A 13,529-nucleotide genomic window follows, 5' to 3' on the forward strand; every position below is an offset into this window, starting at 1 on the left:
TGGAGGATTCACAGTCCTCAAGTGTAATAAGTCTTCAGATCACACAGACAGGAAGATTTCAGTGATGCCTAACACTCTTTGGCTTTGGGTGTTTAGGGCTTTGTCCTCGCAAGGATTTCTCTCTTAAATGCTTCGAGGTGGGTTGCTCTCAAACGACAAAAGTCGTGCACTAACTCTGAGCAGCCAACCAATTTATGGTGTAGGGGTGGGCTATTTATAGCCATTAGGCAACCCGACCTGATTTGTCCGAAATGACTCTGGGTCACTAAAAAACTGACACGTGTTCCAATGGTCAAATTTCAAACACACACAATAACTTTATTTGGGCTACAAGCAAAGCTGACTTATCCAACTCTGGATAAGATTTGCTCTCATTGTCTTCTCTCGAAGACATAGGATTTTGGTTAAGCATCACTTCAGTCATTCTGACTGGTTCACTGGGACCCCACTTAACAGTACAGTGGTTCCTATGACTCAACAAAGAAAAAAAGGAAACAACGAAACAACTAAGTCTTCACGCTCCATAGTCACTCAATGTCTTCTCTTGTCATAGTCTTCAGTGTGAATATCTTCATATACCATCTTTGTCTTCAATGTCTTCATACATTTTTAGGGGTCATCTCCGGTAGAAAAACCGAATCAATGATGGACTACTACCTGTGTTATCCTGCAATTCTCACAAACACATTAATCCGTCAACCAGATTTGTCGTCAATACTCCAAAACCAACTAGGGGTGGCACTAGATGCACTTAACTAATACTCCCTTCGTCCAAAAATACTTGTCATCAAAATGGATAAAGGAACATGTGTCTAGAACTAAATACATCTAGATACATCTCCTTTTATCCATTTTGATGACAAGTATTTTCGGATGGAGGGAGTAACAAACAAAAAGACTTGCAGCAACATGATGGCTAAGAAATGAAGTGCAAGAATGGTATCCAACACGGTTCTTGGTGCCAAACAAGATTGGTTGTGAAATGATAATACCACTAACTACTCCCTCCGTTCCTAAATACTCCCTCTGTAAATTAATATAAAAGCGTTTAGATCACTATTTTAGTGATCTAAACGCTTTTATATTAGTTTACGGAGGAAGTATTTGTCTTTCTAGAGATTTCAATAAGTGACCACATACGTAGCAAAATAAGTGAATCTACACTCTAAAATATATATATATATACATCCATATGTGATAGTCCATTTGAAATCTCTAAAAAAACAAATATTTTGGAACAGAGATAGTATGTAATAATAACACAATCATTTCGATAGCCTATATTTGCAAAAGAGTGCGCCACTTAATAGTCTTGCAGTCTGGATATGCCCTATATGCTTAACCTGTACACTATAAATCCCCCTCCCAACCCACGCCCATGGCCTTACTACCAAAACTTTACCAAGGGCAAGAAGAGCTAGGGGAAGATTGATCGATCATGCATTGTCCGGCAATACATTATGCCTTTCATCACCTACTATCATACGGATTGGTTTTCGGTCATCCTGGAAATGGGTGGATGAGCCCTTCATGTCACGTCATGCGGCAGAGTTCCAATCTAGCTCTTGGCTTTCTATCTTCTATGATCTGCACATCACCGGCTCTGTCTGGCCTCTTCATTGTTCTTGATCTTCGCTTCCAAGCACCTGTGACCTCTTCTGCTTCACTGTCACAGCTGTCATCACAATAAAATAAATCCGGCCGTGTTCCTCTATGCATGACCTCTTCATTGTCATTGTCATTGTCATTGTCAGAAGGTAAGAACTCAACAACTTCTTCACTTTCTGAGCTGTCAGGATCTGATTTCATGGTATATTCATCGTCCTTCACCGCGCTACCAGGCAATGTAGCCTCTTCAGAAAGAACACATACTCTGTTCCTTCCATCACTTTTGCGGGTGCTCCAAGGTGTTCCCTCAAATGTGTCTCCACCTCCTACCACCATTAAATCACTGTCACGAGATGCAACTGCTTCTGATTTTCCTTTCCATAAGATTTCATCAGAGCCATCAGATGTTGCTGCCCCTGTCTTAACATCATCAGAGCCATCAGCTGTAGCTGCCTCAGGTATAACCGCCTCTGATTCTCCCTCCATCATCACACAGTCTTCATGAGAGCCATCAGCTGTAGGTGCCTCTGATTCTCCTTCCTTCATGAAACAGTCATCATCAGAGCCATCAGCTGTAGCTGCCTCAGACATAACATCATCAACCCTCGCACTTTCAAACTCTTTCAGCAGTAGTTTCCTTATCTTGTTTCTTAAATTAGAAGCCTCTTCAGATCTAAACCAACTGCGACTAAACTGTAAAGCCAATACAAGCTCAGTGTTAAACCCTTGAGAAAGAAACTCGCTAAGCTAAACAGACAAAGCATTATAAGAACTGAGAAATACAGAAAGGAGTTGGCACCACCAACCATGACAAGTCTATCTCTTGTGAAATTTTCTGGTGCTTCAATTATAAACCGTTGAATATAGTAAAGCATGAAGATGCCACAATCATATGCGTTGTTCTGCCCTGGAACCTGGTCATTGTAACAATTTATAAGAATGTACCAAGATAAAAATGTAATTTAATTGCAGACCACAATCTAAACAACTTTGAGTGTAGAAATCCAGGAACCAATTCCAAACCAAAAAAAAAAAGATTCAATGACCTGGATAGTTAGCGATCTAAAGAGTTTTGAGTACTAGACTCCTAGGTGATAAGTCAAGCAAGAAGAAACAACTCGCTTTTCGTTATCAAATGCCTCCTTGCTTATGAACTATGGTGTATTTCTCCATAATCAACTCTCATTGCTTTTAAGACACACCTGCATCGTCTGCTTCTATAAAGTATCCACCCATCATAACACTTACCTCAACATTTTCCTTGTGTATATTCCTTGGAAGATCCTCCCATATTGTGTCTGAAATAGAAATGTCAGAAGGAGGGTTCTTCCTTAAATGCTTCCATTCCTCTTCAAGGAATCTACATACAGTTGACGACATCAGCGTTATGAAGAGTTTATTCGCTATCAAAATCATAGAACTCATCAACAAGTGAACCAGCCATCAAGCATCAGTCATAATAGTTCCAAGAAATTTCCCAGCTAGCACCCAAAGTTAGATAATAGTCGTCATGTCACTTACCTCCTAACTGTACGATAAATGTCATCAGTAGGATGCATCCCTAAGGAGTCCAGATGAAGTACGATTGGTCCTGAATTACTCTCTTTTGCAGGAATGCAGATAATCACCAGGCTCCAGTGTGCCCTAATTAACAAAGACAAAAATGCATTTAGCAGAAATACCAAAAGAAGTACACATAATGTTATAAACCTCATAGGCCACAACCCAATGCTTGTAAAATAATTCATCAGATTACTAAAGGATTGATACTTAGGCATCTGAAACTGCAGATCCAGATGGAGCATGGAGTTATAAAACTTATCCAAGAGTGCATTTGGATAAAATAATCAATAACATGAGCCGTCAATTATATTTGCAAGCATATAAATAACAAACATGTTAGAATTCCTATTCCAGTAACTAACTTACGTTCCATGGATTGGCAGTATAATGTATCCTCTCTGAAATATATTGACACCTTTCCACCATCTTCTCAACTTCACGAACTCGCCCTAGAAAAAGTGGAGCATTACAATCTAAAATTATAAAAACAGTACTTTATAAGAAACAAGTAGTGAAGTACTAAGACAGGACAAGTACAACACATTGTCCAAAAATTCAGAGTACTCTGGACATATGCCTGTTACTATCGCATCTTAACATGGAAGCAATAAAAGCAGATGTCCAGAGTACTCATGTATCACTAAGAATAAGATTCAGAGAAAACACCATATGAAAATAGTACAACACTACATAAAAAAGAAAGATAAATCATAAAAAGGCTATTAGATATACAAGAGTCAAGAACTCAAGATACTAAGAAAGGACAACTACAACACAGTATAGTATTTCCTTCGTCCCGAATTACTTGACGCTCAAACGGATGTATCTAGACCTATTTTATTGCTAGATACATCCGTTTGAGCGTCAAGTAATTCCGTATGGAGGGAGTAATAGCTTACACTATCACATTTTACCAAGCAAACAACAAAAAGCTCATCTCCAAAGTACTCTCATGTACCATGAATAATAGAACTTGGAGAAGACTAACATATATTTTTTGCAGCAGTATTCAAGTCATTCAATAGAAAGACAATCTTACCTTCCCAAATAATGCTTCTTGAAGCTTGCTGTAAAAATATGTGTTAAACATGTGGAAATTGTTTCTGGCAGCTTCACGTTGAAATTTGTCTCTTTTGATGTATCTGCCAGAAGAATATCATACAAAGAGTTAAACAGAAACATCCATTTAGAAGCAAAGTTGTTATGAACAGAATTCACAAGTCCTAACTTTAAACAATTCTAACATCTCTGAGTAAGTGGATGACTAAAAATTCACATGATGCTATTTTTACTAATTCGTCAAGCTCAACAGCTCAAATAGATAGCTTGATGATGTCCGGACATTTCAATACCAACAGGCAGCACAACTAGGTGCATTAACACCTAAATGTTCTCAAATCATAAAGAATTGATTGCTTCCTACTCCCTCCGTTCACTATTACAAGACATTTTAGATAATTCAGTATAGACTAGATTCAGACTGAAATGAGTGAACAAACACAATAAAAGGCGTCTATATACATCAGATTTAGAAAAAAGTTAGAACATCTTATAATGGTGAATGGAGGGAGTATTATTCAAAGACACATGATGTGCTCAAGCAGTCTCTAAAAGGAGAAGATCATAGAATGATACAAAGCAAAACTTGAAAGATAGGGACATATATTCTTACTGAATGTAGTAGTTTATTACAGGGGACGACAAATATACTCCAGGATCAAGGCATTTGATATCCGAACTGGTGAGCTCTACAGCTTCTGGATCATCTCTGTTCAAATGTTTAGTGTTAATGACAGAACTAAAGAAAAATTCACTGCCATGAACTGAAGGTCTTCAAAAAAAAATGCAGTGTTCACCTTGATGGATAGTAAATTTTTGAGTAGTTCCTGAAAAACCCATTGTTTTATCAGATAGTAAGTTGAAACTTTAGCTCAGTATGCATAACAGAAAACACGTTGGTGGTGAAGCTCCTTACTTACCATTCCTCTGGCACCCGACAGTCTACTGGTTCATCAGATTGCGCATCTTCGTCATCCACGAGAACCACATCATTAACCTAGTATAGGTACACAATATAATAATGTAGCTGTGTAAGGTCAAATTTGTATCTAAAAGTGGCATGATGATCAATCTACTACTGCAAGTACACTGTCCAAAAACATCCTGGTTTTATTTCATGATGATGACCTAACTTAAAGGACAGACCCAGTGCTAGAATTAATTAGCACGGCCAAACTATTAATGGGAAGTGTGGCAGTGTACATAAATGGAGGAGGCCAGTTTTCTGCAGAAGCCAGCATCATGTAACAAGTGAAATGTCATTAATCGTAAACAGCTCAAATGCACTCACACTGCATGCAATAGGACAGCTTTGTAGCTTGACCACTCAAGCAATAGGAAATAAGGATCATTTGTACAGGGGCAAAAAGTAAGGAAACTTTTACTCCCTCCGTTCCAAAATAAGTGTCATAGTTTTAGTTTGGTTTTAGTTCAAATTTGAACTTTTGAACTAAAACCATTACACTTATTTGGAACGGAGGGAGTAGAATAGTAATTTCATTGATCTAGATGATTGTCACGTTGTCAGCGTACCCACCTTTCGAGAATATGAAACAGATGAATCTCCATGCTGTACATTCCACCTGTGTCGAAGAATTGAAAAGGAATCTCAGCTTAATATTTTGATTAAATGTAATAGTATACTGAGATGTATTGTATGAAGTACTGAGAGAGACTGTATGACGTATGTGAACAATATCCGCAATGCTTATTACTCCCTCCGTTCCTAAATATAAGTCTTTTTAGATATTCCAATATGGACTACATACAGAGCAAAATGAGTGAATCTACACTCTAAACTACGTCTATGTACATCCGTATGTAGTCCATATTGAAATCCCTAAAAAGACTTATATTTAGGAACAGAGGAGTATAACAGAATTGGATATATAACATTTCACCAGAATATGTAGTCCACACATTTTCAATAACTTATGTCAAGCAGGTCTTAACAAAGTGGAGTACTGATATTAATACTGCTGATGTATAAGTGCACAGTGCACCTAAAAAACAAGAGAGAAGGCATTTTCTTCCTAAAAGAATGGCACAATCATGGCTTTGCAGAAAGCAAAACAGCATATGCTTGAAATCTGAATCAAGTAAAGTGATACTATTATCATTTGTTAAAAATGATCAAGATTCCTGTCTCAGAACTCCATTGCGACTACCAAGTCTGCACAATTCCAGAACACAGCAGAACCAAGTAGCCATATACATACATAATTCCGTCAATATACTTTCTTACAAAACAGTGACTTCCTATTAAAAGTGCAGCTTAAAAATTCGTTGGAATTTGAAACTAAATCATAAAAGAGCTGTAAATGGAGTCTCTTGTAATTGCCAAACACAAGTAGTAATAATACTAGTAAGGTGCAATACACATTGACAGAAACATTGTAAATTAGTAACACGGAGATCCTAAAACAGGTTGTGCAGGGATGCCGGGAACAGGGACAGTCAAAACTAAAAATGGGCACTCATGTGGTGTGCTAATAAGCTTAACACAGGATGGCATGTTTCATTTCTGTTAGAAATGCATAAAGGTTGTTGCCCTGATTTTCTGAAAATCTGACACATACCTATTTGCAGGATTGCTGAAAAAGTTGCTTTGAATCTGCCGACGCTTTTCTCTATCATGTTCCTTTGGATCAACGGCACGGACTCTCTGTTTATGCCCAGATAAAGTAGATGGAGATGTTTTGCTTGAGTACATCTTATCCTCTGGTATAGGTCTCATTCGTCCAGGTTGCTTCAAACTTCTCCGTGCAACCACACCTAGCTGCATTCACCACGATCTCATCCTAATTTAGAAGAGATTTTTACAGATTATCAACAACAAGAAGACGTGCACATCATACTATAGAGTATATACCCCTCCGTAGTTTTTCTTTGTCGAGCGGATGGGAGATAACTTCAGATGGTATCTGTGAGCACGCTCCGCCTCCGAATCATCGACATCTGCAAAAAGGGCACACTACACTTAAAGTTGGGCATAGCATGGTTGTGAGCAAATTAGGTGGAACAGATTCGGCAGTCGTCATATTTTCATTAGATGTTCAAACCAAACTGCATACAATGCATTTCCTGTACCAACTCCATTCACAGCTCCCATGTACCCATACTTTGCCAACCGATCTCTGGACATTGCTAAGGTATAAGCTCATAACTGAACATGCAGTAAGCAAAAAAAGCCTTACCAAGTAAGTAAGCATCAGAACGAGGATCCCGGTAGGAAGCACCGCCATCCTGCGAATAAACACACCATGACCATGTAAACAGGTTGCGAGAGGGAGAGGGGGCCCAATCAGACACGAGTGCAGGATCGAACCTTGGCGCTGTTCGTACCCATCCCCCGGCGCCGCGCCTCCTCCTCGAGCAGCCGGAGGAGGCGTTTGCGGCCTTCCCTCTTCTCCTGCTCGATTAGGCCTCCGAACGCGGGGTGCGTGCTGCGGACGCACGTGATCTGAAGCCGCAGCTCCTCGCCCGACAAATCCGCGATGTCCCGCCGCAGCCCGTCATCCGATCTCCCCGAGAACTCCCCCTCCGCCTCCGCATCCCTCCTCCCCTTCCCCTTGGCCGGCGCCGGGGGAGGGGAGACGAATCCCTCGCCGGGGGAGGAACGGGCGGACGCATTCCCCTTGGCCCTCCCCTTCCCGGCCGCCGAGGGAGGGGAGTCGAAGCAGACGTCATCGTCGCGGCCGGGGGAGGCGGGGCTGAACATCTGTACCCAGTCGATATGGATCCTATTCGACGACGACGCCCCCATCGTCATCCGCGGCGCCGGCGCCGGCGCCGCCGATCGGCGGGGAGGAAATGCGGATTGGGACGTTGTGCGGAGAGGGAAATTTGGGGTTTGGGTTTTGGGCTTGGGGGGAAATCGGGAGGTTGCCGCGGCTATTAGTATTACCCCGCAACTTAATTAAGCGTAAAAACTTCGTCGGGAAGATTTGCTCGCGGATTTGGAGACATTTATACATACGACAATCTTCGGGTTTTTTTTTTTACTCGGAATCTTCGACTCTTCGTTACACGTACGTACAGGTGGACGGACGGCTTGCGCGGTGAGCCTGCTTCCCCGGACTCCGACGCTTTTGCTCGTGCTAACGAGGATCTTTAAAAAAAAAAAGTCGAAAAAGTAACGGTGTGATCTAAGTATCGGTGAAATAGGATCGGATTCGAATGGCTAACGTATAGTATTTCAGTACTACTCTCTCTATTTCTAAATAATAAGTCTTTTCAGAGATTTTAATATGGGTTACATATGGATATGTAAAGACAGATTTTAGAGTGTGCATTCACTTATTTTGCTTCGTATGTAATTTATATTAATAAAATCTATATAAAAGATTGTATTTAGAAACAGAGGGAGTATCATATTTTATATTGTATTTCGTCTGTCCTAAATAGTACAAGTCTCTTTACAGAGATATTAATATGGACTACATGAGGTACGGAACAAAATAAGTGAATTGGCACTTCAAAATATGCCTAACGAGGATCTTTTGAAGAAGAAAAAAGTCAACGATATGATTTTTTCTTGGAAAAAAGTTATTGCTTAATCATGGGGATTATATCGTTCTCATACAATACTAGTGGAATTTCTTGAGAAGGAGACTTCTACCAAACGACGATACAAGTGTTGTTAGAGCATCTACAGCCAGACTTGGACAAATCCAGTAACATCCACGGGCGCGTCCGCGAACAGCGCTTGTCGGTCTCTTATATCTTGTGTCCGGCATCCATATATCTTAAATCCGAACTTTTAAATCCATGCAAATGCATGCACATCATACACGCAAATATTGCACGTAATAACAAATGTTGGTACCAAAAATGCATGGGTCTTACATAAAATTTATTTAAATGCACAACTCAAACATTAGCTCTTTGGTTTCCATTACGATTTCACATATGCTCCACAAAATCATTGAGTAGTTGTGCGTGCATCTGGTGATCTCGAAGATTCTGATGCATCTATAGAAAGTTCATAAGCTAAACTGCATCTTGATCTTCCGGGATTTGAACTTGTTCTCCGGGTGCTTCAAAATTATTGATTTGGGCTACACCATCACTCTCATCCTCGACAATCATATTATGCAAAATAACACAACATGTCATGAGCTATCACAAAGTTTTTGATTCCCACATCATTGCAGCTCCGTAGACAATTCCCCCCCCCCCAACGAGATTGAAGCACTTCGGATGCCCTCTCCACATCCTTCTTAGGCGCTTCCTCCATTGTTGCAAAGTGACTTTGTTTGCTGCTCTGCAGTTCAGATATGATCTTCACAAATGCCTTGTTGGGGAACGTTGCAGAAAACAAAATTTTCCTATGGTTTCACCAAGATCCATCTATGAGTTCATCTAGCAACGAGTAATCGGATGCATCTACATACCTTTGTAGATCGCGAGCGGAAGCGTTCAAAGAACGGGGATGAGGTAGTCGTACACGACGTGATCCAAATCACCGGAGATCCTAGCACCGAACGGACGGCACCTCCGCGTTCAACACACGTACGGAACAGCCACGTCTCCTCCTTCTTGATCCAGCAAGGGGAGAGGAGAGGTTGAGGGAGATGGCACCAGCAGCAACACGACGGCGTGGTGTTGATGGAGCTGCAGTACTCCGGCAGGGCTTCGCCAAGCGCTATGGAGGAGGAGGAGGTGTTGGAGAGGGAGAAGGAGGCAACCAAAGGCGTGGATGAAAAGCCCTCCTTCCCCCACTATATATAGGAGGGCCAAGGGGGGGGGCGCCGGGCCTAGGAGATCCAATCTCCTAGGGGGGTGCGGCCAAGGGGGAGGAATCCCTCCTCCCCAAGGCACCTAGGAGGTGCCTTCCCCTCCTAGGACTCTTCCTCCCTTGAAACCCTAGGCGCATGGGCCTCTTGGGGCTGGTGCCCTTGGCCCATGTAGGCCAAGGCGCACCCCCTACAGCCCATGTGGCCCCCTGGGACAGGTGGCCCCACCCGGTGGACCCCCGGAACCCTTCCGGTGGTCCCGGTATAATACCGATAACCCCGAAACTTGTCCCGATGCCCGAAACAGGACTTCCCATATATAAATCTTTACCTCCGGACCATTCCGGAACTCCTCGTGACGTCCGGGATCTCATCCGGGACTCCGAACAACATTCGGGTTACTTCATATACATATCCCTACAACCCTAGCGTCACCGAACCTTAAGTGTGTAGACCCTACGGGTTCGGGAGACATGTAGACATGACCGAGATTGCTCTCCGGTCAATAACCAACAGCAGGATCTGGATACCCATGTTGGCTCTCACATGCTCCACGATGATCTCATCGGATGAACCACGATGTCGAGGATTCAAGCAACCCCGTATACAATTCCCTTTGTCAATCGGTATGTTACTTGCCCGAGATCCGATCGTCGGTATCCCAATACCTCGTTCAACCTCGTTACCGGCAAGTCACTTTACTCGTACCGTAATGCATGATCCCGTGACCAGACACTTGGTCACTCTGAGCTCATTATGATGATGCATTACCGAGTGGGCCCAGTGATACCTCTCCGTCATACGAGTGACAAATCCCAGTCTTGATCCATGTGTCAACCCAACAGACACTTTCGGAGATACCCGTAGTATACCTTTATAGTCACCCAGTTACGTTGTGACGTTTGGTATACCCAAAGCACTCCTACGGTATCCGGGAGTTACACGATCTTCATGGTCTAAGGAAAAGATACTTGACATTGGAAAACTCTAGCAAACGAACTATACGATCTCATGCTATGTTTAGGATTGGGTCTTGTCCATCACATCATTCTCCTAATGATGTGATCTCGTTATCAATGACATCCAATGTCCATAGTCAGGAAACCATGACTATCTGTTGATCAACGAGCTAGTCAACTAGAGGCTTACTAGGGACATGTTGGTGTCTATTATTCACACATGTATTACGATTTCCGGATAATACAATTATAGCATGAATAAAGACAATTATCATGAACAAGGAAATATAATAATAATGCTTTTATTATTGCCTCTAGGGCATATTTCCAACAGTCTCCCACTTGCACTAGAGTCAATAATCTAGTTACATTGTGATGAATCGAACACCCATGGAATTCTGGTGTTGATCATGTTTTGCTCTAGGGAGAGGTTTAGTCAACGGATCCGCTACATTCAGGTCCGTATGTACTTTACAAATCTCTATGTCTCCATCTTGAACATTTTCACGAATGGAGTTGAAGCGACGCTTGATGTGCCTTGTCTTCTTGTGAAACCTGGGCTCCTTGGCAAGAGCAATAGCTCCAGTGTTGTCACAGAAGAGCTTGATCGGCCCCGACGCATTGGGTATGACTCCTAGGTCGGTGATGAACTCCTTCACCCATATTGCTTCATGTGCTGCCTCCGAGGCTGCCATGTACTCCGCTTCACATGTAGATCCCGCCACGACGCTCTGCTTGCAACTGCACCAGCTTACTGCCCCACCATTCAAAATATACACGTATCCGGTTTGTGACTTAGAGTCATCCAGATCTGTGTCGAAGCTAGCGTCGACGTAACCCTTTACGACGAGCTCTTCGTCACCTCCATAAACGAGAAACATTTCCTTAGTCCTTTTCAGGTACTTCAGGATATTCTTGACCGCTGTCCAGTGTTCCTTGCCGGGATTACTTTGGTACCTTCCTACCAAACTTACGGCAAGGTTTACATCAGGTCTGGTACACAGCATGGCATACATAATAGACCCTATGGCCGAGGCATAGGGGATGACACTCATCTCCTCTATATCTTCTGTCGTGGTCGGACATTGAGCTGAGCTCAATTTCACACCTTGTAACACAGGTAAGAACCCCTTCTTAGAATGATCCATATTGAACTTCTTCAATATCTTATCAAGGTATGTGCTTTGTGAAAGACCTATGAGGCGTCTCGATCTATCTCTATAGATCTTGATGCCTAATATATAAGCAGCTTCTCCAAGGTCCTTCATTGAAAAACTTTTATTCAAGTAGGCCTTAATGCTGTCCAAGAGTTCTATATCATTTCCCATCAAAAGTATGTCATCTACATATAATATGAGAAATGCTACAGAGCTCCCACTCACTTTCTTGTAAATGCAGACTTCTCCATAAGTCTGCGTAAACCCAAACGCTTTGATCATCTCATCAAAGCGAATGTTCCAACTCCGAGATGCTTGCACCAGCCCATAAATCGAGCGTTGGAGCTTGCACACCTTGTTAGCATTCTTAGGATCGACAAAACCTTCCGGTTGCATCATATACAATTCTTCCTTAAGGAAACCATTAAGGAATGTCGTTTTGACGTCCATTTGCCATATTTTATAATCATAGAATGCGGCAATCGCTAACATGATTCGGACGGACTTCAGCTTCGCTACCGGTGAGAAAGTCTCATCGTAGTCAACCCCTTGAACTTGTCGATAACCCTTAGCGACAAGCCGAGCTTTATAGATGGTCACATTACCATCCGCGTCTGTCTTCTTCTTAAAGATCCATTTATTTTGTATGGCTCGCCGCTCAACGGGCAAGTCAGTCAAAGTCCATACTTCGTTTTCATACATGGATCCTATCTCGGATTTCATGGCTTCTAGCCATTTTTCGGAATCCGGGCCCGCCATCGCTTCTTCATAGTTCGAAGGTTCACCGTTGTCTAACAACATGATTTCCAAGACAGGGTTGCCGTACCACTCTGGTGCGGAACGTGTCCTTGTGGACCTTCGAATTTCAGTAGGAGCTTGATCAGAAGTATCTTGATCATCATCATTAATCTCCTCTCTAGTCGGTGCAGGCACCTCAGGGACATTTTCTTGAGTTGCGCCATTTTCCGGTTCAAGAGGTAATACTTCATCAAGTTCTACTTTCCTTCCACTTACTTCTTTCGAGAGAAACTCTTTCTCTAGAAAGGACCCATTCTTGGCAACAAAGATCTTGCCTTCGGATCTGAGGTAGAAGGTATACCCAGTAGTTTCTTTAGGGTATCCTATGAAGACGCATTTTTCCGACTTGGGTTCAAGCTTTTCAGGTTGAAGTTTCCTGACATAAGCATCGCATCCCCAAACTTTTAGAAACGACAACTTAGGTTTCTTACCAAAGCATAATTCAAACGGTGTCGTCTCAACGGATTTCGACGGAGCCCTATTTAAAGTGAATGCGGCAGTCTCTAAAGCATACCCCCAAAAGGATAGCGGTAAATCGGCAAGAGACATCATAGATCGCACCATATCTAATAGAGTGCGATTACGACGTTCGGACACACCATTACGCTGAGGTGTTCCAGGCGGCGTGAGTTGTGAAACTATTCCAC

The 13,529-nt window shown here is 42.3% G+C and overlaps 1 protein-coding gene across 1 annotated transcript; it reads right to left on the bottom strand.

Moving 5' to 3' along the window:
• Positions 1 to 1,153: 1,153 nt before the first annotated feature.
• On the bottom strand, positions 1,154 to 8,190 carry LOC125507863. Its single transcript, XM_048672384.1, has 14 exons — positions 7,559 to 8,190; positions 7,428 to 7,476; positions 7,103 to 7,188; positions 6,810 to 7,009; positions 5,768 to 5,813; positions 5,151 to 5,227; positions 5,028 to 5,057; positions 4,844 to 4,939; positions 4,211 to 4,313; positions 3,538 to 3,620; positions 3,130 to 3,252; positions 2,857 to 2,968; positions 2,415 to 2,522; positions 1,154 to 2,301 (listed from the first exon to the last, which is right to left on the bottom strand). Exons 1-14 carry the CDS (start codon positions 8,000 to 8,002, stop codon positions 1,534 to 1,536), a joined length of 2,325 nt encoding a protein of 774 aa, XP_048528341.1. The 5' UTR covers positions 8,003 to 8,190; the 3' UTR covers positions 1,154 to 1,533.
• Between the last annotated feature and the right edge of the window lie 5,339 nt (positions 8,191 to 13,529).

This window comes from Triticum urartu, chromosome 5, assembly GCF_003073215.2.
Source record: "Triticum urartu cultivar G1812 chromosome 5, Tu2.1, whole genome shotgun sequence".
Classification (NCBI taxonomy): Eukaryota; Viridiplantae; Streptophyta; class Magnoliopsida; order Poales; family Poaceae; genus Triticum; species Triticum urartu.

Excerpts from the sequence above, each read along its gene's own strand:
- LOC125507863 (XM_048672384.1), bottom strand. The coding sequence starts at position 8,002 with ATGACGATGGGGGCGTCGTCGTCGAATAGGATCCATATCGACTGGGTA. Across the intron at positions 4,314-4,843 it reads GTAATAAACTACTACATTCA|ATACATCAAAAGAGACAAAT; the intron begins GTAAGAATATAT and ends TTCTTCTGGCAG. Across the intron at positions 2,302-2,414 it reads CAAGAGATAGACTTGTCATG|TTTAGTCGCAGTTGGTTTAG; the intron begins GTTGGTGGTGCC and ends TTGGCTTTACAG.